This window comes from Neofelis nebulosa, chromosome X (genome assembly GCF_028018385.1).
Source record: "Neofelis nebulosa isolate mNeoNeb1 chromosome X, mNeoNeb1.pri, whole genome shotgun sequence".
Classification (NCBI taxonomy): Eukaryota; Metazoa; Chordata; class Mammalia; order Carnivora; family Felidae; genus Neofelis; species Neofelis nebulosa.
This window is the reverse complement of record NC_080800.1, coordinates 6,888,409-6,915,448: the sequence shown is the minus strand read 5'-3', so window position 1 is coordinate 6,915,448 and position 27,040 is coordinate 6,888,409. Positions and strand designations below refer to the sequence as shown.

The 27,040-nt window shown below is 47.1% G+C and overlaps 1 protein-coding gene across 3 annotated transcripts in view; it reads left to right on the top strand.

Annotated features, from left to right (window-relative positions):
* Nucleotides 1–27,040, top strand: part of GPR143 (G protein-coupled receptor 143) — a 63,650-nt gene that overhangs the window by 23,195 nt on the left and 13,415 nt on the right. For 2 of the 3 annotated variants that reach the window (XM_058713568.1, XM_058713566.1), the window contains one exon: nt 22,632–23,011. The exons of the other annotated variant lie outside the window; for it this stretch is intronic. In XM_058713568.1, the coding sequence (XP_058569551.1) occupies nt 22,632–22,726 (95 nt within the window). In that variant the 3' untranslated portion in view covers nt 22,727–23,011. Of the gene's footprint in view, nt 1–22,631; nt 23,012–27,040 lie in introns of those variants that run through there. 3 annotated transcript variants of the gene reach the window in all.

Genomic DNA, 27,040 nt, shown 5'->3' with positions numbered 1-27,040 from the left:
AGTTTTTCGTCTCAGAGTTTTTTTTTTTGTTTTTTTTTTTTTTCAACATTTTTTTTTTTTTTTTTTTTTTTTTTATTTTTGGGACAGAGAGAGACAGAGCATGAACGGGGGAGGGGCAGAGAGAGAGGGAGACACAGAACCGGAAACAGGCTCCAGGCTCCGAGCCATCAGCCCAGAGCCTGACGCGGGGCTCGAACTCACGGACCGCGAGATCGTGACCTGGCTGAAGTCGGACACTTAACCGACTGCGCCACCCAGGCGCCCCTCGTCTCAGAGTTTTTTATGTTGACTAAAGCGGCCTCATGGATCTAATTGATTATATCTGTTTTTTTGTTGTTTTTTTTTACAATCCAGACTGTAGCTTATGAAGTAACTTCTTGCTAATAGACTACTCTCCTCCCTGTTGAGGTTCCTAATAAAGTTTTGTTTTAGCCAAAATGTTGGTGAGGAGAGGTTTGAAAATCCCCACTCTGACATCCCCAAAGTTGTAACTCGCCTGATGGTTTGTAATGTACAAGCCGATTGATCCTTTAGGTTTTTGGTAGCTATAATTTTATGGTTGCCCATGGGTTGTCTAAAAAGGAGCACGAGAGAGATGCCTGGGGTGGCTCAGTTGGTTGAGTGTCTGATTGTTGATTTCAACTCAGGTCACGATCCGGGGGTCATAGGACCGAGCCCCATGAGTGTAGAGGCACTGAGCGTAGAGCCTACCTAAGATTTTCTCTCTGTCCCTCAGCCTCTCTCCCCGGATCATGCTCTCTCTCTCTCTCTTTAAAATAACAAATACATATTTTATTTCATTTTATGTTTTTTAAAGTTTATTTTGAGAGAGAGAGCGAGCAAGCGAGCGTGCACACAAGTCGGGGAGAGGCAGAGAATCCCAAGTAGGGTCCGCACTGTCAGCACAGAGCCTGATGCGGGGCCCGAACCCACAAACTGTGAGATTGTGGCCTAAGCCGAAGTCGGATGCCCAACCGATTGAGCAACCCAGGTGCCCCCAAGACACATATGTATTATAAAAAAACAGCAAGAGAGAAGCTAAGAGAGAATGTTTAAGAATGTTGGCTGAAGGGTGCCTGGGTGGCTCAGTTGGTTGAGCATGTGACTCTTGGTTTTGGCTCAGGTCATGATCTCAAGGTTGTGACACAGAGCCTGACTTGGGAGTCGGGCTCCATGCTGAGGATGCTTTCAGTGTGTCCCCCACGCATGCGCACGTGTGCTCTCCCTCCCTCCCTCCCTCCAAAAAGAAAAAAAAATAGGAAGAAATTAAGGGCAACTGAGCATGCTCTGGGACGTGGGGCCTGCTTTGCGTTCCGTCAGCGGGCACCGGGGCCGGCGGGGTGGGCCGCCGCCTCTGTTCAGCCCACGTCCCGTCTGTGTGTCTGTCTTCAGAGCAGCCTCCTCAGCACTGTTGGCATTTGGGGCTGGGGGATGCCTTGTTCCGAGGGCCGACTCGGACACCGTGGGATGTGGCACGTCTGTGCCCACTCCATGCCCATCGCGCCCTCCTGATTGTGGCAACCGAGACCTCAACAACTACCCCTTGGGGGCACAGTGACCCCAGTTCCGAACCAACGTCTTAGAGTAATTAGGCTTTCAGAAAGCTTAGATCCATACATTTGCCTTCCCCAATGTGTTGTCTGAGTGAACTGCGCGCAGCGTGCGCGCGCGCACACACACACACACACACACACACACACACACGCATATGCATGCACACGCGTGTGTGAAAGCAAAGGCAAACACACCAACCAGATGGCTTTGTACAGAAATAATGTTGACATTTGAGAGTGAAGAAAATACGCAGAAGGTTGTTTGGAAGTGACTTTAGAGGGTTTGTTTTGTTTTGTTTTGCATTCCTGCAATTCAGATACATTGAAGGAGGGTTTGTTTTCAGGTGGTGAGCTTGGTTTATTCTCAGGGCCAAAAAACATAGTGATAAATTGATAGATGGCTTCCCGGAGACGGGTATCGTCTGGTTGTAATTGCAAACCTCGAAGGAAAATGGTAGTTCTGGCTAAAGCTGCAAGATAGAGGCTGTGTGTTCATCGACTTTTATTTAGTGTGAATGATTCATCAAGGCTTAAAGAACCACCGGGGGGGGGGGGAGGGGGGGGGCGAGAGAAGGGAGGGGGAATTGCTGTTAGCATAGTCCCACCTGGGGAATGAGCCAGAAATTTTTATCTTGATACATTCAGTTTTGTTTGATTTCTGTCCTGGTGTTTTAAGTTTGTTTATCTATTTTGAGGGAGAGAGAGCGAGCGAAAGAGCAAAAGGAGGGGCAGAGAGAGAGAGGGAGAGAGAGAGAGAGAGAGAGAGAGAGAGAATCCCAAGCAGGCTCCACACGCTCAGTGCAGACCCCGACGCAGGGGCTTGATCTCACAACCCGAGTCGAAATCAAGAGTCAGATGTTTAACTGACTGAGCCACGCAGGCACCGCCCCCCCCCCCCCCCCCCCCCCGCCCTCGCCTGATGTTTTAAAGTGGCTGAGCCCATCTCTGGAAGTCAAGTCAAGTCAAACATTAGAAATAATAATAAAAATAGTCCCAGTCTGCCCCAGCCCCAGTCACCAGCAAGGAACAGGGCCAGTCAGTAATCTTGCTCTCGTTCTCTCAGCGAGCTGTCGAGCGGGCCTGCCCCTCTGAGGTCGGGAATATGCACACAGAGCTTTTAGAGGAAGCAGACAGATCCAGTAGAGAGGTGAGCAAACAGGGCATCGATTCCTTGCGGACACTCTTAAGGCTTCCTTCTTCCTTCCCTTCCCCCCTCCCTAGCCAAAGCCCTCAGCAAGGCTGACGTCATGGGGTGACTCACAGCCAGGAAGGAAGAAGAGTTTGTCTTTGAAATTTGAACTCCATTTGGGCGATCAGTTTATTTTTGGGAAAATAGTAGGATAAGGAAATGTCTTAAAAGTCTTATGTAGCTTCTGCCTCTGTCCCTCTGCTTTTTTTTTTTTTTTTTTTTTTTATTGAGATAAAGGGGCGCCTGGGAAGATCAGTCAGTTAAACATCCAACTCTTGATTTCGGCTCAGGTCATGATCTCATGGTTCATGAGTTCAAGCCCCGAGTCGGCTTCAGCGCTGGGAGCACAGAACCTGCTTGGGATTCTCTCTCCCTCTCTCTCGCTGCCCCTTCCCCGCTTATGTGTGTGCTTGCTCTGTGTCTCTCAAGATGTATAAACTTAAAAGAATTTGAGGTATAATTCACATACCATGAATTCATCTTTTTAACATTAAACTTCAGTCGGTTTTAGTATATTCGCAAAGTTGTGCAACTATCTAATTCCAGAACATTTTCATCACTCCAAGAAGAAACCCTGTACCATTTTCAACCCCTTCCCATTCTCCTCCCCCCCCCCCCCCCCCAACTGCTAATCTACTTTCTCTCTGTATGGATTTACCTCTTCTGGGCATTTCTTCTAAATGGACACCTACTTACTTGTGCTTTTCTGTGTGGCTTCTTTCACTTAGCATCATGTTTTCAGGGTTTACCCACATTGTAGCTGGAGTCTGAACTTCGTTGTTTTTATGGCTAAATAGTAAATACTCCACTGTGTGGATGGAGAGGCACTTGCTTCTGGTAGTGGTGACCCATGACTGCCCACATTGCCACCAAGCCCTGTCCTGGGAGCTTTGTGGGGTGCAGGGAACAGAGACTGCAATCCTGGCCCTCAAGGATCTCACAGTCTATGGTACACAATAAAAAAGCTAGGAATAGAATAAGCAATGGAAATGCCAGTTTGAGAAAAATTTGGAGGAAAAAGAAAGCCTATAATGAATGCCTTTTGAGAAAAGCAAGGAATGCATCAGTGGTGTTTTTGTTTCATTTTGTTTTGTTTTTGAGAGAAAGAATGACCAGGGGAGGGGCTGAGGGAGAGGGAGAGAGAGAATCCCAAGCCGGCTCCACACGTGAAGCAGGGCTGAGTCTTATGAGATTGTGACCTGAGCCAAAATCAGGAGTTGGATAGTCAACCCAACGGAACCATCCAGGCGCCCCTGTCGTCGGTGTTTTTGATTATGGAAAGAACATACAAAAAGAGCGGCTCTGAGTTCAGAACTATAGTGACATGTTGTTAATTAACGTCTGTTGAGTCAGGCTTTTCGAGGAATTTCTGAAGCACAGAGTTAAGTTTGTAAAGTTAACCACTGACATTTGCAAAAGTGTATGGTAGAGATATAACGGAAGTGGCAGTGAGGGTTTTTGGTTCGTATCTGGTCACCCTTGGATCTTCTAACATTGCTCCTGAGATCCAGCCTAGTATTTTGTATGGTCGTCCTGTGCAGGACTTTGCATACGTTACAGTGAAAACAACAGTTTCATTCAGAAATTAAATCATTTAAAGGTCTTGCTGCCTAGGATGCTTCAGCACATTCATGAAGAGGTCTACATCAGACTGTTGGCTGTCCTTACCATTGACCCCTGGGGACAAGTTCAGGATTCCCTCTAACTCTTCCCTGGTCAGTGTGCCTCTGGGGCCGCTTGGCTGCCACCAGAGAAGTCACTTCAGTTCTCCATCAGTGGTAGAGGAACCTCAAAGGCCATTCACGTATTCTTTCTAGAGGCTTCTCCAACGTGCAGTATGTGGGCACAGGCTAACAGGTGGAAAGCTGGCCGGCAGGATCCCAGGGATGATGTCCTCCTCACCTGTTGTCCCCTCTCCTACCCACCCCCACCCCTCACTAAACACGGCTGTGTTTGAGTAAGTTACATGTGCACATGATACCAGCTCTGTGCATAAAGTCAGGGAAAAGCCTTTGCAAGAACTGTTTTCATATTGATAGAGCTTGAGCATTGGGACCTGAGCAGGTGTAGAGAAAAGTCAGTACACATACAAGAACAGGAACGGTGACTCTTTTTTTCTTTTTTAATTTTTTTAATTTACATCCAAGTTAGCATATAGTACAACAGTGATATCAGGACTTGATTCCTTAATGCTCCCCTTACCCATTTAGCCCATGCCCCCTCCCACAGCCCCTCTAGCAACCCTTCTGTGCTCTGTATTTAAGATTCTCTTCTGTTTTGTCTCCCTCCCTGTTTTTATTTTACTTTTGCTTCCCTTCCGTTATGCTCATCTGTTCTGTGTCTTAAATTCCTCACATGAGTGAATTCATATGATATTTGTCTTTCTCTGACTAATTTTGTTTAGCATAAGACCCTCCAGTTCCATCCAGGTAGTTGCGAATGGCAAGATTTCATTCTTTTTGATTGCTGAGTAATACTCCATTGTGTGTGTGTGTGTGTGTGTGTGTGTGTGTGTGTGTGTGTGTGTGTGTATGTATATATGTGTGTATATACACACATATATACATACATATGTGCCACATCTTCTTTTTATCCATTCATCCATCGATGGACATTTGGGCTCTTTCCATACTTTGGTTGTTGTCAATAGTGCTGCTCTAAACATTGCGGTGCATGTGCCCCTTCAAATCAGCATTTTTGTATCCTTTGGATAAATACCTAGTAGTACAATTGCTGGGTCATAGGGTAGTTCTATTTTTAGTTTTTCGAGGAACCTCCATACTGTTTTCAGAGTGGCTGTACCAGTTTGCATTCCCACCAACAGTGCAAAAGAGATCCTCTTTCTCCGCAGCCTTGCCAACATCGGCTGTTGCCTGAGTTGTTCATTTTAGCCCTTCTGACAGGTGTGAGGTGGTATCTTATTGTGGTTTTGATTTCCCTGATGATGAGTGATGTTCAGCAGTTTTTCATGTGTCAGCCATCTGGATGTCTTCTTTGGAAAAGTCTATGTAGGTCTTTTGCCCATTTCTTCATGGGATTATTTGTTTTTTGGGTATTAAATTTGAGAAGTTCTTTATAGATTTTGGATACTAACCCTTTATCTGCTATGTCGTTTGCAAATATCTTCTCCCATTCTGTCGGTTGCCTTTTAGTTTTGCTGATTGTTTCCTTAGCTGGAAAGAAGCTTTTTATCTTGATGAGGCCCCATAGTTCATCTTTGCTTTTGTTTCCCTTGCCTCCAGAGACGGGTTGAGTAAGAAGTTGCTGTGGCTGAGGTCAGTGAGGTTTTTGCTTTCTCCTCAAGGGTTTTGATGGCTTTCTGTCTTACCTTTAGGTCTTTCATCCATTTTGAGTTTATCTTTGTGTATGGTGTAAGAAAGTGGTCCAGGTTCATTCTTGTGCATGTCGCTGTCCAGTTTTCCCAGCACCACTTGCTGAAGAGACTGTCTTTATTTCATTGGATATTCTTTCCTGCTTTGTTAAGGATTAGTTGGCCATACGTTTGTGGGTCCATTTCTGGGTTCTCTATTCTGTTCCACTGATCTGAGTGTCTGTTCTTGTGCCAGTACCATACTGTCTTGATGATTACAGCTTTGTAGTATAGCTTGAAGTCTGGAAGTGTGATGCCTCCTGCTTTGGGTTTCTTTTTCAAGATCGCTTTGTCTATTCGGGGTCTTGTGTGGTTCGATACAAATTTTAGGATTGTTTGTTCTAGCTCTGTGAAGAATGCTGGTGGTATTTTGATAGGGATTGCATTGACTGTGTAGATTGCTTCAGGTAGTATCAACGAGCATCTTTTCATGTGTTGGTTGGCCATCTGCACGTCTTCTTTGGAGAAATGTCTGTTTATGTCTTCTGCCTATTTTTTAAAAATGTTTATTCTTGACAGAGTGATGAGACAGAGCATGAGCGGGGCAGGCGCAGACAGAGAGGGGGACACAGAGTTCGAAGCAGGCTCTAGGCTCTGAGCTGTCAGCACAGAGCCTGACACGGGGCTCGAACCCACAAATTGTGAGATCATGACCTGAGCTGAAGTCAGACGCTCAACCAACTGGGCCACCCAGGCGCCCATCTTCTGCCCATTTTTTTAACTGGGTTATTTGCGTTTTTGGTGTTGTTGTATAAGTTCTTTATATATTTTGGAAACTAACCCCTTACTGGATATGTCATTTGCAAATAGCTTCTCTCATTCAGTAGGTTGTCTTTCAGATGTGTTAATTATTTCCTTTGCAGTGCAGAAGAAGCCTTTTATTTTGATGAGGTCCCAATAGTTTATTTTTGCATTTGTTTCCCTTTCTTCTGGAGACCTATCTAGGAAAGTGTTGCTATTGACTATGTCAGAGAAATTAATTCCTGTGCTCTCTTTGAGGACTTTTATGGTTTCAGGCCTCACATTTAGGTCTTTAATCCATTTTGAGTTTATTTTTGTATATGCTGTAAAAAAGTGATCAAGTTTCATTCTTCTGCATGTAGCTGTCCAAATTTCCCAGCACCACTTGTTGAAGAGACTGTCTCTTGCTCATTGTATATTCTTGCCTCCTTTGCTGGAGATTAATTGACCATATAGTCATGGGTTTCTTTCTGGGCTCTCAATTCTGTTCTATTGCTCTATGTGTCTGTTTTCGTCAGTACCACACTGTTTTGATTGTTACAGCTTTGTAATATATCTTGGCATCTGGGATTGTGATACCTCCAGTTGTGTTCCTCTTTTTCAAGATTGCTTGACTATTTGGGGTCTTTTGTGGGTCCACACAAATTTTAGAATTAGTCTAGTTCTGTGAAAAAAGCTGTTGGTATTTTGATGGGGATTGCATTTAATCTATAGATTGTTTTGAGTAGAGTGGACATCTTAATATTCTCCCAATCCATGAAAATGGAATATCTTTCCATTTGTTTATGTCATCTTTAATTTCTTTCATCAGTGTTTTATAGTTTTCACGATACAGGTCTTTTACCTCTTTGGTATTTTATTATTTTGGGTGCAATTGTAAATGGGATAATTTTCTTTTTAATTTTTTTGAGAGAAGAGAGCGCGAGTGGGGGAGGGGCAGAGAGAGAGACACACACATACAGAATCCGAAGCAGGCTCCAGGCTCCTAGCTGTCAGCACAGAGCCTGATGTGGGGCTCGAACCCATGAACTGCAAGATCATGACCTGAGGTGAAGTCGGATGCTCAACTGACTGAGTCACTCAGGAGCCCCAAATGGGATCATTTTCTTAATTTCTTTCTGCTGCCTCATTATTAGTGTATAGAAATGCAGTGGATTTCTGTATATTGATATTTTGCCGCATTCATTGATCAGTTCAAGTAGTTTTATGGTGGAGTCTTTAGGGTTTTCTGTATATAGTATGTCATCTGCAAATCGTGGTAGTTTTACTTTTTCTTTGCCGATGTGGATGCCTTTCATTTCTTATCTGATTGCTATAGCTAAGATTTCCGGTACTATGTTGAATAAAATCGGTGAGAGTGGAAATCTTGTCTTGTTCTTGGTCTTAGGGAAAAAGCTCTCAATTTGTCACCATGGAATATGATGTTAGCTATGGGGTTTTTTTTTATTATGTTGAGGTATATTCCCTCTAAACTTACTTTGTTGAGAGCTTTTATCATGAATGAATGTCACAGGGGCACCTGGGTGGCTCAGTCAGTTAACTGGCTGACTTTGACTCAGGTCATGAGCTCACAGTTCGGGAGTTTGAGCCCCGCGTCGGGCTCTGTGCTGATAGCTTGGAGCCTGGAGCCTGCTTCGGATTCTGTGTCTCCCTCTCTCCCTGTTCTTCCCTGCTCACACTCTGTCTCTCTCTCAAAAATTAACATTAAAAAAAAATGGATGTTGTACTTTGTCAGATGGTTTTTCTGTATATATTAAGATGATCATATATGTTGATGTGTGATGTATCACATTGATTTGCAGATCCCGGACAACTCTTGTGTCTGAGAATAAATCCCACTTGGAGTAAATGATTTTTCTAATATATTGTTGGATTCTGTTTGCCAGGATTTTTTGAGGATTTTTGAATCTATGTTAACCAGAGATACTGGTTTCTCATTCTCTTTTTTTTGTAGTATCTTTATCTGGTTTTGGTGCCAGGGTAATGCTGGCCTCAGAATGAATTTGGAAGCTATCCTTTCTCTTCTATGTTGTCTTTGAGAATAGGTATTAACTCTTCTTTAAAGGTTTCATAGAATTTACTTGTGAAGCTATCTCATGTTAGATTTTTGCTTATTGGGAGTTTTAATGATTTTTTTTAAAGCATTGCTTTTTAAAAATTTTATTTAAGATTTTTTTTAAGTTTATTTACTTATTTTGAGAGAGAGTATGAGAGGGGTAGGGTCAGAGAGAGGGAGAGAGAATTGCAAGCAGATTCTGTGCTGTCAGTACAGAGCCCAGTGTGGAGCTCGAACCAATGAAGCAAGAGATCATGACCTGAGCCAAAATAAAGAGTTGGACACTTAACATACTAAGCCACCTGGGCACCCATGGGAGGTAATGTTGCTAAGAATTTGTCCATTGCTTCTAGGTTGTCCAGTTTGTTGGCATGTAGTTTTTTATAATATTCTCTTCTGTTTTGTACTCAGTGTTGTTATTTCACCTCTTTCATTTCTGATTTTGTTTGAGTCCTTTTTTTTTTTTTTGAATGAGTCAGGCTAAAGGTTTATCAATTTGTTGATCTTTTCTAAGGATCATCCCCTGGTTTCATTGATGTATTCTTTTTTTTTTTTTTGTCGTTGTTTCTGTCCTAATCTTTATTATTTCCTTCCTTCTACTGACCTTGGGCTTTGTTTGTTCTTTTTTTTTTTTTAGCTTCTCTAGCTATAAGGTTAGGTTGTTTGCTTTTTGTTTTTTTGTCAGGGAGTTTTCTTCTTGAGGTAGGCATGTATTGCTATAAACTTGCCTCTTAGGATAACTTTTGCTGCATCCCAAAGATTTGGGACTGTGTTTTCATTTTCACATGTTTCCATGTATTTGTGATTTCCTCTATGATTTCTTAGTTGACCCATTCGTTATTTACCAGCAGATTATCCAACGTCCATGTATCTGTGCTCTTTCCAGGTGTTTTCTTGTGGTTGATTTCTAGTTTCCTTGTGTTGTGGTTGCAAAAGATGCATGGTATGACCTCATTGTTTTTAAATTTGTCGAGACTTGTTTTGTGGTCTGACGTGATCTCTTCTGGAGAATGTCCCATGTGTGCTTGAAAAGAGTATTCTGCTGTGTTAGGATGGAATGTTCTGAATGTATCTGTTAGATCATCTAATCCAGTGTGTCATTCAAAACCACTGTTTCTTTATTGATTTTTCTGTTTGGGTTATCTGTGAGTCTTCGCTTTGTAAAAGTTGACTTTTTATCACATTGTTTTGGCTGTTTAGAGCTCTGTTCTTATGAAATTTTCTCCTCGTACCATCAACCTATCTTATCAATGTATACATCTTCTTTCCTTATGTTTCCCTTTTTAAACACCTATTCTTATTTGGGGTTATGTCCACTAACCCAACTGATAAGGAGGAAGAAAGTACCAGTTAAGGCTCAAATAATTGTTTCTCTAAAGATTGCCATTTACGAAACCTATCACATAAATTTTATAATTATATATATTCACATATATCTATTAATAAGTACATCATATATTTTTCATTAAACTATTACAACCTGATAATTTATCATTTGTTCTATATTCTGAATTTGCTATTACAATAAGCTCACTTATATTCTAATCAAGATGAGTAATGAGTAATGCCCGTTACTATTGTTACAATAACATTGATTTTATCCTCCCTCCTATACATAGATTTTAACCCCTCAGAAGATTCTTCTTGACTAAATATGTTGCTGTTAGCATTGAGTAACAAGATAGAAAATTCTTTACAAGGAGAGACCACATGTTTGGAGCACTTTCTTCTTCAGATCAGTGGGTTGATTCTCACAAATGCTCTTCGGGGAGGAGGCCACCTCACCTCTCCTCTTTCCACTGAGACCCTGAAGCTCCTTCCACTTCCCACTGTGTTACTTTGAGATTGTTTGAAAGCACGTTGAACTAATGCATGTTCACTACCAGTATCGCGATGCATTCCATTCTCCGTCTGGCATTCATACCCAAAGCTTGACCCTTCCATATGATAAGTGCTCAGTGGTTGCTTGTAATGATGATGTTACATTACAGATTTTTGATGCAAAATATGTAGGTCATGCAGGTCATGGCTAACTGAAGGCCTAACTGAAAAATAAGAGTCATTAGGTAAAAGATTGAAAGAATTCTTAATAATGTAAGTGTTGGGGTACTATGTCAATGACATCTCAGTAGAGCTGGGGAAAAAGAGTTGAGATCTTGAACATTTTGGGTGCTAAGAATGCGTAAGGAGTTATGTTCTCTGTCCTTGAATAATAGCAACGTTTATTAAGCTTATCAGAAGCTAGGTGACATATGAGGGAAGTATAAGGAATGGACTTGCCAGGCAAGACCTGTCATGGTAGCTTCAAGGAAGGGTTAGTGGCATCTGGGCAGAGGACTGTTCACTTGGCCCCGTCCAGGTGAGCTGACAAGAAGCCCTGCTGGCAAACCCCACTTAGGATTTGTTTGCCTCTAACAGGGTGCTGACGATGGTAATTTTTCATAAGATCAAATAGATTGTATGCTGTGTTCAGTGGTGCTGACATTCAGTAACTCTAACTCTAGTGATAAATTATCTTACGTATTCATAGTTTGAGGGGAAAATGGGGCAAATGTTCGTAAGGAGTGGAATTCAGAAGCAAAACAGTGCAAATTTCTAGGCTGCATCTAAACTACCAAGGCAGTTCAGTCTGGGCTAAAGAGGTGCTGGCACATGTAGGGAAACGGCCCAGGCGGAGTGGTTCCCCCACAACGACTCTGGGTATTCTACCCTAGGCCACGTGCTGCTTGCTGTAAGCAGCAGCCATGTCTTCTAAAGAAGCCATCTTGGGGTTGAGATCCGGCTTAGTCTTGGGCATCTCCTTCCTCCTTTTCCCCAACTGCTTTAATAAAGGTTTCTTCAGTAACAGGGAGCTATGTGTAATGCAGAAAATACTGTTACGTGTGTGAGAAAAGGCCCAGATATGTAATTCAGAACAGTAAACACAGGTCTCTCCATTTGTACTGTTGTGATGAATGGAGTTATTTGTCCTGCTCTGAAGCATCTACAACTTTGAGGTTCGCTCTAAGGCCAATAGGCTCACCTTGAACCTCCATTAGTACATATCTGATGTGGTGTCAGGTGCTTACTAGGCACTTAATGTAAGTTAATTTGATCTTCAACAAAGGGGTTTTGAGCATCTGCTGTATGGTCAACACCGTTTTGGTCAAGGAGGGTGAGTGTTCTTGAGAAGTATCATGTATGAAACTTAGAAGTAAGACAGTGCTATTATTTTTATTTATTATTTGTTTAGATTTTAAGTAATCTCTTCCCCCAACATGGGGCTTCAACTTAACACCCCGAGATCAAGAGTTGCATGGTCTACTGACTGAGCCAGCCAGGTGCCCCCACAGTGCTATTTTTTGTTGTGAAAAATGTGAGGTGTTAAACGCAGAAAATGCAGCTAGGTATGCTGGTTTGGCGCGCATGGGTGAGAGTTTCTGGAGATGTTCAGACGTGGTGTTGCACAAGAGACCTGAATGGGAGAGGAGAAAGGTGAGAGACACAGCAGAATGTTTACATGTGGTTTGGGGTGGCCTCAGCATGACATGGTGTGATGGGTTTTCCGGATCCGGAGAGGCAGCCTGGGAACAGATGATGAAGGACTTTTGTAGATTCTGCTAAAGAGCTTGCATTTTATCTGTGTCCCCAAAGGCCTACATAAAGCTTTTAAGTACAGACTGTAGGCTTGCTAAGAGGACTACCTGGTGTGGGAGAATTGATTTGATGATCATGTTTTGTGACTGTAGCAAGTTTCCATTGAGGGGATCTGTGTGTAATTTCTTACGACAGTGTCATGTAAAATATCTTCACAAGGAATTGAAATTTGCCTCGGGACTAAAAGTTAAGAAAAATGGGACTTCTCACAAACCTAAACTTGGTTGGTTTCTTAGGAACCCCAGAAAATTTTTAAATGTGGTTATTCGTTCTTTCCATATGCATTAAGCCATCCATTACTTCTCCCACAACCCCTTGCTTCTCCCACAGTTCATTGCTTCTTGCCATCTTGGCCTTTCCCACAGTCCCTTGCTTCTCTGAGTCTACTGCTTCACCACCATTACCAACTTCTCCCACAATCCTTTGATTCTCTCCAAGTCCCTTGCTTCTCCGCCATTACTGACCCTTCCCGTAATCCGTTGCTTTTTCCACAGTTCATTGCCTAGCCGCCTTTAACGGACTTTACCAGAATCCTTTGCTTCTCCATCTTGGCCCTTCCCACAATCCATTGCTTCTCCCACAGTTCATTGCCTAGCTGCCTTTAACGGACTCTACCAGAACCCTTGGCTTCTCCCACGATCCTTTGCTTCTCCGCCATTTTGGCTTCTCCCACAACCCATCGCTTCTCCCACAGTCCATTACTTCTCCGCCATCTTGGGCCTTCCCAGAATACATTGCTGGTCCAACAGTGCTTTGCTTAACTGCCGTTAAGAATTTCCCAAATCCTTTGCTTCTCTGCTAGCTTGACTTCTCCCGCAGTTCATTGCTTCTCTGCCATCTTGACTTCTCCCACAACACGTTGCTTCTCCCACAGTTCATTGGTTTTCTGCCATGTTGGCCCTTCCCAGAATACATTGCTTTTCCCACAGTGCTTTGCTTCTCTGCCATCTTGACTTCTCCCACAACCCATTGCTTCTCCTACAGTTCATTGCTTTCCTGCCATGTTGGCCCTTCCCAGAATACATTGCTTTTCCCACAGTGCTTTGCTGAACAGCCGTTAACACTCTCCCACAATCCTTTGCTTCTCCGCTATTGGCCCTTCCCACAATCCATTGCTTTTCCCACAGTGCTTTGCTAAACCGCTGTTAACGGAGTGTCCCACAATCCTTTGTTTCTCCGCCATTGGCCCTTCCCACAATCCATTGCTTCTCCCACAGTTCATTGCTTCTCTGCCATCTTGACTTCTCCCACAACCCACTGCTTTTCCCACAGTTCATTGCCTAGCTACCGTTACCGGACTCTACCAGAATCCTTTGCTTCTCCGCCGTCTAGGCTTCTCCCACAGTCCATTGCTTCTCCGCCATTGGCCCTTCCCACAATCCATTGCTTCACCCACAGTTCATTGCTTCTCCGCCATCTTGACTTCTCCCACAACCCACTGCTTTTCCCACAGTTCATTGCCTAGCTGCCGTTAACGGAGTCTACCAGAATCCTTTGCTTCTCTGCCGTCTAGGCTTCTCCCACAGTCCATTGCTTTTCCGCCATCTTGGCCCTTCCCACAATCCATTGCTTCTCCCACAGTTCATTGCTTCTCCGCCATCTGGACTTCTCCCACAATCCACTACTTTTCCCACAGTTCATTGCCTAGCTGCCGTTAACGGACTCTACCAGAATCCTTTGCTTCTCCGCCGTCTAGGCTTCTCCCACAGTCCATTGCTTCTCCGCCATCTTGGCCCTTCCCAGAATACATTGCTTTTCCCACAGTGCTTTGCTGAACCGCCGTTAACGGAGTGTCCCACAATCCTTTGCTTCTCCGCCTTTGGCCCTTCCCACAATCCATTGCTTCTCCCACAGTTCATTGCTTCTCCGCCATCTTGACTTCTCCCACAATCCACTGCTTTTCCCACAGTTCATTGCCTAGCTACCGTTAATGGACTCTACCAGAATCCTTTGCTTCTCCACCGTCTAGGCTTCTCCCACAGTCCATTGCTTCTCTGCCATCTTGGCCCTTCCCACAATACATTGCTTTTCCCACAGTGCTTTGCCGAACCGCCGTTAACGGAGTGTCCCACAATCCTTTGCTTCTCCGCCTTTGGCCCTTCCCACAATCCATTGCTTCTCCCACAGTTCATTGCTTCTCCGCCATCTTGACTTCTCCCACAATCCACTGCTTTTCCCACAGTTCATTGCCTACCTACCGTTAACAGACTCTACCAGAATCCTTTGCTTCTCTGCCGTCTGGGCTTCTCCCACAGTCCATTGCTTTTCCGCCATCTTGGCCCTTCCCAGAATACATTGCTTGTCCCACAGTGCTTTGCTGAGCCGCCATTAACGGACTCTCCCACAATCCTTTGCTTCTCTGCCATGTTGGCCCTTCCCAGAATACATTGCTTTTCCCACAGTGCTTTGCCGAACCGCCGTTAACGGAGTGTCCCACAATCCTTTGCTTCTCCGCCATTGGCCCTTCCCACAATCCATTGCTTCTCCCACAGTCCATTGCTTCTCCGCCATCTTGGCCCTTCCCAGAATACATTGCTTGTCCCACAGTGCTTTGCTGAGCCGCCATTAATGGACTCTCCCACAGTCCTTTGCTTCTCTGCCATCTTGGCCCTTCCCAGAATACATTGCTTTTCCCACAGTGCTTTGCTGCACCGTTAACGGACTCTCCCACAGTCCTTTGCTTTTCCACCATCTTGGCCCCTCCCTCAATCCATTGCTTCTGCCACAGTTCATTGCTTCTTTGCCATCTTGGTTTCTCCCACAATCCTGTGTTTCTCCGCCATCTTGGCCCTTCCCAGAATACATAGCTTTTCCCACAGTGCTTTGCTGCACCATTAACGGACTCTCCCACAGTCCTTTGCTTCTCTGTCATCTTGGCCCTTCCCACAATCCATTCCTTCTCCCACAGTTCATTGCTTCTCCGCCATCTTGGCCCTTTGTACAGTCCATTGCTTTTTCCACAGTTCACTGCCTAGCTGCTAACGGACTCTGCCAGAATCCTTTGCTTCTCCAACATCTTGGCTTCTCTCACAATCCTTTGTTTCTCTGCCATCTTGGTCTCTGCCACAACCCGTTGCTTTTCCCAGTATTCATTGCCTAGCCACCGTTAACGGACTGTAGCAGAATCTTTTGCTTCTCTGACATATTGGCCCCTCCCACAATCCTTTGCTTCTCTACCATCTTGGACCTTCCCAGAATACATTGCTTTTCCCACAGTGCCTTGCTTAACCACTGTTAATGAACTCTACACAATCCTTTCCCATCTTGGCTTCTCCCACAATCCATTGCTCCTCTCCCATTCTTGGCCTGTCTCATAATCCGTTGCTTCTCCCCCACTCTCTGCCCTTTTCCTTCTGACCTCTAGTCCTCACCTCCCTGAGAACCCATTGCTTTCCTTATAATCCAGTTATAATCCTTATAATTTCTGCAACGGTTCCCCACTTCTAGTACAGCCAGTTCCTTCTCCCACCATTCCCTAGCTCCCTTGCAATCCAGTCCTTTTCCCACAGTTCTCTATCCTCCCACAATTTTTCCCAGTTTCTTTTTTTCTCTAACAATTCCTGTGATCCCTTCTCATTCCCACACAAATCACATTCTGCCTCGTCTCGATTGGCTCAACAGTTCTCTATTCTTCATAGTTTCATTGGTAGCACAGTTGTGTGTTCCACGTTTTTCCATTCTCTCGCACAATGCTTTATTTTCCTAATTCTTTTCCCTACGATGTTTTGTCACACAATTTCGTGTTTCTCCTAGAATTCCTTGTTCTCATAACTGTCTCCCCAAATTTCCTTCTCTCCCCCGTGAGCCTATGTTTTTCTCACAATTCCCTGTCTCTCCCACAATACCCTTTTTTTCCCCTCAAAATTCCTTCTTTTTTTTCACAATCCTGGTGTCTTTTTTGTTTGGCACAAATCTCCATTTTCCTTGGTGATTGTTTTATACCGTGTTGCCTTTTGTTTCCTTGTTAATTTCTTTGGTCTCACGATTGCTTATCTCTCCCACAATCTAATTATTTTTCTCCTATAATCCGTTGTCACTCCCACATTCCCAGTCTCTCCCACAAAACAGTTTTCCTAGAGTTTGTTTTGTCTCCCACAGTTGCCCTTTCTCTTCCATGATCCGCTGTCGTTCCCACAATACTTTATCGCTCTCACAAGTCCTTCTTTCCTTCCGTTGCCCATTTTCTCCCACAATTCGGGACTCTGTTGGCACTCACAAGTCTGTATTTTTCTCAATACTTGTGATTTTGACCACTTTTCATCTTTCTCGCAATCCTGTTTTTCCCACATTCTGTCCCTCTTTTCTCACATTAACTGTGTCTCCCATAATTCTCCCCCATGATCTCATTTTCCCACTATTCCCATGTCTCGTAATACTGGTTTTCCCACAGTTCCGTATTTTGTCCCCCAGTTCTTTGTCTCACATGAGCCCTCTTGTTCCTACAGTTCCTGCAGTTCCCAAAAACTCCCCTTTGATGCCCGTGATCCCTGGTCTTTCCCATGATGACCTCTCCCAAGATTCTCTGCTTTAACCCCATATTCCAGCAATTCCTTTTTTTTTTTTTTTTTTGAGAGTATGTGGGGGTGGGGCAGAGGGAGAGGAAGAGAGAGAATCCCAAGCAGACTCCATGCTCAGCTTGGAGCCCAACATGGGGCTTGATCTCACAACCATGACATCATGACCTGAGCCAAAATTAAGAGTTGGGGTGCCTGGGTGCCTCAGTAGGTACATATGCAACTCTTGATTTGGGCTTGGGCCATGATCTCACCGTCTGGGGGCTCAAGCCCCACGTCAGGCTCTGCACTGACTGTGCGGAGCCTCCTTGGGATTCTCTCTGTCCCTTCCCCAGTTGCACGCCCACGCGGGCGCACTTGCTCTCGCTCTCTCAAAATAAGTAAAAGAAGTTTTCTTTTTTTTTTTAAATTTTTATTTTAACGTTTATTTATTTTTGAGACAGAGAGAGACTGAACATGAATGGGGGAGGGTCAGAGAGAGGGAGACACAAAATCCGAAACAGGCTCCAGGCTCTGAGCTGTCAGCACAGAGCCCGACGGGGGGCTTGAACTCACGGACCGAGAGATCATGACCTGAGCCGAAGTCGGACGCTTAACCGACTGAGCCACCCAGGCGCCCCAAAGTTTTCTTTTTTTATAGTCAGAGGCTTAACCAACTGACTCACCCAGGCACCCACCCTCCCCCCAACCCTGCAATGCCATTTCTTAATGAAAATCGTTTCTTTCCAGTAATCCCTTGTCTTACGCACAGTGCCTTGTCTCCCCCATAATCCTCTTCTGTCCCACAGCTCTCTTCTCGCTCAATTTCTTGTCATTCTTGCACTGCTTGGCCTCCCATGGTTCTTCGTTGATTCGCGCAACTCCCCTTTTCTCACACGGGTCTTGCTCTCCCATAACCCTTTGTCTTTTCACACTTTATTGTTCTCGCCCAGAGTTTGCTCTGTTTTGTTTTTGGTTGTTGATTTAATACTTTCATTATTTTTAAATTCCAATGTAATTACAGTGTCAGTTTAAGGTGTACAGCATAGTAATCCAGCAATTCTGTACCTCAGTGCTCATCACCAGAAGTGTCCTCTTAATCTCCTTCACCTGTCACCCCTCCCCCGACCCACCTCCCCTCTGGTACCATCAGTTCTCTATATTTAAGAGTCTGATGTTTTTGTTCCCCGCCCCCCCCCCCCCGTTGTTTGTTTTGTTTTTTTAAATTCTATGATGAGTGAAATTATATGGCATTTTTTCTCTTTGTCCACTTAGCGTTATACCGTCTAGCTCCATCCATTTTGTTACAAATGGCAAGATTTCATTCTTTTAATGAAATTAAATATTTTATTGTATGTATATACCATCCCTTTATTCATCTGTTGATGGATACTTGGGTCGCTTCCCTGATTTAGTCATTGTAAATAATGCTGCAATGAACATTGAGTGCATCTTTGAAAATTCGTGGTGTTTAACTTTGTGTTTTTCGGTATGGAGTTTCCTCAAAAGTTAAAAAGAGAACGACCTTATGATCCATCAATCACACTACTAGGTATTGATGTTTATTGCAGTGTTGTCTACAATAGCCACGTTATGGGAACAGCCCAAGTGTCCACTGAAACTTTGCCATTTGCAACATCAAACACGGAGCTAGAGAAGTATTATGCTGAGCGAAAGAAATGAGTCAGAGAAAGACCAATTCCAAAAAAAGCAGGGGGTGGGGCGCCAACCAGGAAACAGGGTCTTCACTATAGAGCACAAACGGATGGTCACCAGAGGGGAGGTGCTGGGTGGGTGGGTAAAATACGTGATGGGGATTAAAGAGTGCACCTGTCGTGAGGAGTACGGAGTGTTGTACGGACGTGTTGAATCACGATATCGTACACCTGAAACTAGTATCATAGTTATGTTAACGAACTGGAATTTAAATAAAAACTTTAAAAAATAGCATTGGACAACCAAAAATAAAAAAAAAAACAACCAAAAACCATACTGCCCGTCTACCTTACAATTCATCATCCCCCAAGATTGTTCTTTCCCACTGTTTCCTGTCTCTGCCATAATACATTTCTTCTACAGTTTCCTTCGTTCTTCCCAATACCCTTTCTCTCATAACCGTTTGTTGTTCCCACAGTTCCCCTTTCACTGCCCTGCTCTCGTCTTTTGCACGGTGCCCTATTTTTCTCACCATTCCCTTTTTCCCACAATGCCTATCTTTCCCACAATTCCCCTTTCTCTATAATCCCTTTGTTCACATAATTGTTTTTTTAAGAGAGAGAGAGAGAGAGAGAGAGTGCAGATGGGGGGAGGGGCAGAGGGAGGAGAGAGAGAATCCTAAGCAGGCTCCACACTCGGCAAGGAGCCTAATGCAGGAGTCGATCCCACGACCCTGGCTGGGATCGTGACCTGAACCAAAACCAAGAGTTGGACGCTCAACCGACTGAGCCACCCAGGCGCCCCTCTCGTAATTCTGTTTCTGTCCCACAATTCGACTTCCTTTCCCATAATTCCTTGTCTCACTCACAGTCCCTGGCCTCCTGCAATTCCTTCTCTCCCGCAATTCTTTTCCCATGATCCCTTTTGTCCTACAATGCCTTGTCTGTCCCACAGTTCTCCGTATTCTCCATAGCCTAGTTCTCTCCCAGTTCTCTTTCCCAGTGTCCCCACTTTCTTCCACAGTTCTGGGTTCTTCATGGTCTCTCACAAGTCTGTTTTCTTCTACAATGCTGTTTTCTTCCACATCCTGTCTCTTGTAAAATGTTGTTTCTGCTAAATACTCTGTTCTTCCCCATAATTCCTTCTCACAATTGCCTGTTTCCCACAATTGTTTCTCCCCCAATTCTCTCTCCCTTAATTTCTTATTGTCCCTGACAACTCCGTCTCTCCCCAGATTCCACCTCTCTCCCATAGTTCCTCATTCTCTCCAGAATTCCCGTTCTTTCCCATAGTTCTGTTCCCTCCTGTATTCCCTTGTGTCATCCACAGTTCTCGCTCCCACAATTCCTTGTCTTACCCTTGGTTCCCTGTTGTCACTTGCTCTTCTCCTGAATGTAACACCAGGTGGCCCTGTGGATGGTACTTGCTAGGGAAGCGTGGAAGAGAGTGGGCCCGGGGCTGTGACTCTCGTGCTCCCTGGATCCAATTCAACACTTGAAGGAGATCCAGGCCCTAGTGCCCTGTGTTCTGTATGGCTCATGGGTGCCCACTGATGGGGCTCTCTGACCGAGGGCTGCGGGCTTTCGGGGGATCCGGGAGCAACAGGTGAGGTGCCTTCCCGAATCTCAGGTCTACATGGGGCCGCGACGTTCCCAAGCACCTGTCTGGGGCTTGCAAGGGTCATTCGAGAGTCACTAGGAAGGGGGCTGGCCCTTGGGCGCCACGAGCTTGTGGGCATCTGCCTCTCCTGCAGGGACAGCTGTCAGGTACTTGCCCTTTGCACCCATGGAATTCGTCCCAATCCCCCAATAGCCTCATTGGATTATCTTCTCAGAGACTTGCTCACTCGGCCAGCGTGTTCTCTGGAGACCTTCATGAGCAGAAGAGAAGATCCATGGAGGTCTCAGCCTGCTGGACCCGCTGAAGTCCACGCAGGCAGGGCTGGACTCGGGGGCCATGGCTTCAGCATCACTGGCATCTGAGAAAGTTGTTGTGGTACAAATGGATTTCCTCTGCGGGGCCTCTGGGGAGGATGAAAGAACCCGGAACTCTGAAAAAGCCGCAGGATCCAGAGCAAGCCCCAGAGTGTGAGGTCACAAGCCCGGACCTTGATCACAAGCCCCCGTGTGATATTCCCCTGCAGCCTTTGTAAGGACCGCAGAAGTCACACAGACAAGTTCCCATGAGCTCAGGGTGTCCTCATAAACAGCGGGTGACCCTGTGAAAATGCAGTCTTTTTGAAGTGCCACCGGCTTCTCCGGCAGGAATGCGGTTCTGGAAGTGTCTCTTCCCAGCTGTGCCTGGTTTCCTGGAATCCCAGGCTCACTGCCGCAAGCAGCGGGTCTCCCATCATCCTTGTCGGCACCCCAGACTCTCCTCAGGGTCCGCCTGCAGCCTCCATGGCCGGCGTGGGTCCTCCCACTGCCCGCTAAATCCACCTCTCTTCATGGGGCTCATGGAACTTGGTCTGACTTACCCAGACCCGTGTTCTCCCAGATTTCCTGTTCGCCCGGCACCGGGAGGAAGGTCGGAGTGCGGTGGGGGGAGGGCACTGCAGCACCGTGCTGGGTTTTTCTCGGTCACATCGGCACGTCCTCCCGTAACCCAGGCCTTCCAAGGCGTTTCCGCAGACAGCTCCCCTGTTGCCTTGTCTGTTCCAGAGAACGCTAATGTTCTTTTCTTCCTTACGCGTTCCCCACAGCCGTGCACGTGTCTCTTTTTCAAGTTGTGCTGGTTCCCGCCGTTCTTTTTACTCATCAGTCCCAATTCCCCGGGACACTGGTGCTGCACCCTGCTGACGGCAGGGCACTTGCTGCCCTGTGTTTATCCATTCAGTACTTGTTTATCGAGCACATTCCATGTGCCAGGTGCTGTTTCAGGCACTACCACGGTGAGTACGTCAGCTCCCTCATCTAATGGGACTTTCCACTGTAGCAGCAGAGACAGAATGAAAAATACAAATACAAAATACAAAATATCATCTTTCGGGTCGTGAAATACCATGGAGAAAAACAGCCATACGGAGCAGCGGAGTGATTTCAGGTCGGGTGTCCTGGATTTCTCCCTGAGGATGAGGTTCTCCCAGGGCCATTTGAATTAAGATCTGAGTGAAGTGTAGAAGGGAGCCATGAGAAAATCTGGAAAAGAGCTTTACAGGCAGAAGAGATTGTGCAAAGGCCCTGTGGCAGGACTGAGTTGGGAGCGTGAGAGAGGCCAGTGTGCCTGAGCGTTGGGAGTGAACAGAGAGGGACGTGAGTGGAGACTACACGGACCGGCAAGGTCCACTGGTGGAGGGAGTTTGGGATTTGGAGATTTTTGTGAAGGTTACCTGCCCCATGTGCAGTTGAGAAGGCCACCCTTCTTTCTGTCTTCATCTCAATTGCCCACATCCAACCTGGAACCTGGCATGTAGGAGGCACGCCTGGATACTTGCAGAATGAAAAAAGAGTTCTGAGGTCTGTTCCAAAGGACGCCCCCAGGTTCTGAAGGAAGGTGTGTTACCAGAACGATTGAACAGATCTTCAAGATTCCTCTTCTGGCAGGAATAATTCTGCTGTCCTTCACCCGCCTCTTCTTCCTGGAACCACGTGGCAGCAAGCACGAAAAGACCACTTGGAGGTGTTTTCGTGTGACAGAGGCTGGCGGTCTCCTCCGTGTGGGCCCCGTGGGGCCCTGGTGACCTTTTCACCCCCCACCCCGTGGCAGCTGTCCCAATGGTCACCCAAGCGCGCCGTGATCCCGTGCTCCCCGGTCCGACAGCACAGGGCCCCGAAGCCCCCGTGTCGGCCCACAGTTGGTTTCCGTTTGGTCTGTGGCATCCACGCGGTTCTGCTGAGACACACACGTGGCTGCCCAGGGCAGACGCTTTGGGAAAAGGGGCAGAAAATGGATGCAAGGTCCTGCATCAGTTGCTGACAAGAGATGCTCTTCTCCCCAGGTTCCGACGCCAGCACGGTTGAAATCTATGTCACAAGCGGGTCCCGCAACGAAAATGAGGTGGAATCCGTTCCCGAACCCCAGGGAGACCTCTGAGGGGGACGTGACAGGGGTCCAGTCCCCACATCCTCAGGTTCTGCGTTTCTCACTCTTTAGAACTGCACTCTCCCCACAAACCTTCCTGTCCTCGCCGTGTTGTAACGGTTCCTTCCCGAGGAGTAGCCGTGGTAAGAGACGCGATCCGCGAGCACGAGCTTGGGAACAGAGAGAGAATTCCTTCCAGACCAGACACAGCAGCTGCTCCCCACCCTTCTGAGGTTGCCTATAATGTAAATGCCAGACCCAGGTCCTTAGAAAAGTGAATAAAGTCGTTGTAACTGAGCTCTGGGCCTGGCTCACATGCTGTCTGAACACTTCTAGCAAATGCTCTTGAGCAAGGCCTTGATGATGTAGCCCCTGGTCCCCATGCTGTGCTGAGCAGTGACCTGGTCTAAGGACTAAGGACTAAGGACTCCTTGGCCCTGATAGACACCATTTCCCAGGTTAGAATCTTTGCGTCAGTTGAAATAAATATAGGTCTATCCAGGTGGATCTATAGGTATGTATTTAAAGTTTTTAAATGTATTTATGGGCAAAATATTGTCACATGCATTGGAGTTAGAGGTCACGTGGGAAGATCCATAGAAAAAGCAAAGCAGTGTTTTCCCGGGACACCACAGACTGCCCGGCCATGGGACACCTCCCTTCTGGTCAAGGACGCCCTTTTGCTCTAGAAAAGCCGTCCAGGAAGCTTCTGGACTTGTACTCTTAGAGAGTCGCCTGGCCGCAGCAGCATTTGGGGCACACCTGCACTGTGGCCACGGTGCCCTGGGCATGCGCATTCCTGAGGATGGGCCCAAGCTACGTCACTCCCCCGCCTTGATCCAAAGTGTCAGGGGCGTGCGAAGGAAGCTTAGCTTTTCGGAGCGGTATGTGCCTTCTTTATCTGCCTCCGTGTGGACTCTTCAGTCCCCAGCAGCACCAGAAGCCCCTCTTCTGCTTGAGGACCCCCCCTCAACAGCATGAGGCCAGCCCTCCCCCCCCCCCCCCCACCTCCGCCTGTAGGCACAGGTACTAGCTTTCACACCTCCCTGGCCGAGCCAGTCTAGTTAGCAGCTAGCGCCCGAGGGAAAGGGCCGCAGAGAAGCAGGTCTGGAGAGGGGCTGAGGGGCCACTCCGGTGTTGTGTCCACATGTGGGCAGTGCCCGGGGCTGTGTCTGTGCGCACCTCCCCTGCATGGGCCTGGTCCTCCAGGATTCCTCAGAGGGCCCGGTATCCTCGTTTGTTCTTTTTGCCTTACGCCAGTGAGTCAGGTTCAGAGGCTTGCAAGGAAGAACCCTTTCCGATCTGATGATCCAATGACAACCCCTCCGAGATGGGGTGGCCAAGTCCCCAGCTGGCGCAGCGGTTATGCCCGAGGAGGTTGTTGGGGGTGGGGGGGCCTGAAAGCCAGAAGATGCATGAATATCCCCTCACGCCTACTTGCCGGGCAGCGAGCGGGCCCGTGCGGTGGAGAACTTGCAAATGAACATCACCGACGGGCATCGAGTCCATCTAGTGAAGAGAAGGGACAACGGAGCAAACCCGGGGATAAGCCAGAAAATGACGGGCCGCTTGGTTGTAAGCAGTCTCCCTGTCAGGCTGGTTGCTGCAGGGGCATCTGATTACGCTTTTGTAGATGGTGGGTGTGAAAGCAATGATCCAGTGGAGAGAAAGCAACACTGATGGGAGAGAAGTTTTCAAAAAGGTGAGGAGACCGGGCCCCAGCAGTCTGGGCTGGGACACGACAGACGGGTGGCCGGGAGTGTAGTTTGGGTGGAAAAGAGGAGGCTGTTCCCATCAGGTAGCTTTCATAGGACTTCGGTTTATCATCCGGTCGGCTTATCATAGCACAAAAACCCTCGTGAGGACTCCACTCGCTCCCCCCGCTCCCAAAATGCCCTCGCGCTCCTTTCCCACTGTGCATTTGAGGACATACCCCACCCGGCTGCTTTCCTGTGGTTTCTCCCGGTGACGTGTGCTCAAGGAACACTGCGCTCCCAGTCAGAGCCCCTGTCCTCGGAGTGCAGACGCCGTGCATGGGTCCTTGCGCTCCCCCCGTGGTGCCCCACGCCCTGTCCACCCCCTTGCACGGCTTACCTTGTCATGGAGGAGACAAGATGTGGACGATGAAGAGTTCTCTGCTGAGTGACTGGAAGCTTGAGATGCCCCCAATTACGTAAGTTTCCTTTATAGTAGGAAGAATCCCCCTGAGAGCTATAGGTGACCCAGCATTGTTGCTGAAGCCACCAAAGCTACACATCACACGTGCCTTTATCCTGGGGACTCCCATCTTTCCAGGACCTTCCTACGGCTTGAGTGTGCTTCACCCCATTTCCTGAAACGTGGGAACATGCTTGGTCAAGTTGGCAGGTGTTAGAAAAGGCAGCAGGCTGAGCCCCCAGACAACACGGGGACCCCAGCCCTCTGCTTTGTTGTAGCGCAGGATCGGGCTGGACTTGGAGGGAACGATACCATGACCTTGTCTGTGACTCCTACGGCAGAACCCCTGCCTCTCCTCGTCAACTGCCCCCTCCCTAATCCTGGGACGGCAGTGCCCAGTCGTCATGTAGCCCCCCCACCCCCCACCAATTGATCAAAGTGACAGGAAGCCCCTGCCAGATGTGCTACATTCGAGACACTGGTAGACGTCTGAACGGTAGCCTGTGTCCTAAACTCACCCGTGTCCTAGGACTCGGGTTCTCCAAGTTAAAGCTAATCCTTGAATGCAGAGCCCCAGCAAAGCAAGCTGCTGATAGGAGAACACTCACTTGCTTTGAGTTTTGACCACAACCAGCCTGGAAGAAAGTAATGAAGAAACACACGAACACATGCTTCGTTTATACAACACGTTACGGTAACTGGGGGCCGCCGCTCCTCCCACATCGTGCGGTTCTGTTCCCTTGGCCCTACTTGAGCCCAGCAATCCTGCGAAGAGGCCCTCAAGTTACGGTCTTGCTGAGAAAATGCAGTTTGCTCTTCATTCATCCATGTCACCGCGGGCCCAACCAAGAGTTAACCAAGCGAGACCCAAGAAAGCACACCCACCAAGTTCTCTAATATCAAAATAGAGCAATTTATTCAAGACACTGAGTATGATCTGTTGATTTTCTCTTGAAACAAATGAGCTACAACACACAAAGTGATTCTTCTTCTCAGAGAGCGTGAAGGTGAGTGGGGGTGGACGACGACGAAACGAGGGGTGATGTGAACGGAACCGAATCTAGAAAATGCAGACAGAGGACCACATCTGGCTGTACGTCTGACACAGACAATAAAAACTGCAGAAGCCAGAATTCAAAACTGCAGTGAGTGGCGGAAGGAACATTTCTGCATTTGACAAGAAACAGGATAAAAGAAGGAAAAAACAAGATGGAACAGAAGGTTAAAAAATAGAGTAAAATAACAAGGAATAAAGCAGACCCTGACATTTGACAAAGTGCACTTCACTGGGCTCCGCGATCTAGTTTTAGAAAAGACAAGACGGAGGTCAACTTCCAGGTGTCGTGTGGGGTCAGAGGGTTTAGACCCTGTGGTGCAGGACATGCTCTTGGTCACTTCAAACCCCAGGACACGCTCTTGGTCATTTCAAGCCCAAGCGAAGATTCCAGGAAGGATGACTGTGTTACTCTGCTTTCAGAATCAAGGTTCAATTTGGTCACTAAGACTTCAGCGTTTACCCACCCTTGTTTAAGAGCCGTAAACAATGGCAAACAGGAACTTCCCACGAGGGCCGCCCCTCGATGGTGAAGGGGAACCTCCCGGCTTGCTGGAAGTCGCCGACGTGAGAGGCTCAGTGGACAGCCGTCGTGCCGAGGGTGGGGGTGGGCCGGAGGCCTGCCCTGCGTGCTCAGGCTCCGTCCCTCTTCAGGCCCGGGAGCTCCTCTCCTGCGGCTGCTGGGGGTGGGGTGGGGTGGGGGGGGGGGGGGAGGCAGGGCTGGGGACCATCTGCCTCCGTCACCCCAGCTCCATTCTGTGCCTTGCAGCCCGTGGCTCCCAGCGGATCATTCCCACGTGATTCAGACTTATGAATCACGAGGCTAAAGCCCACATCTCCACAGGACCCCGGCCACTGACGTCCACGGGAAGCTTATCTAGTGAACCCGACAGGACATCCCACCATGACCGCCCGACGTCGACTGGCTTGTAAGACACGAGCCACGTGCTGACCGTGGCCCAACCCTCAACAACTTCTCTGCAGAGGTGACATTTTTACTTGGGGTAGGGGTCAAGACGGTGTTGGTCTGGATCCCCAGCAAACAGCGTCCCAAACCTAATGATTTCTTAGGGCAGGCGGTCGTCGTCTGCGACCTTCAAAAACGGGAATGTGAC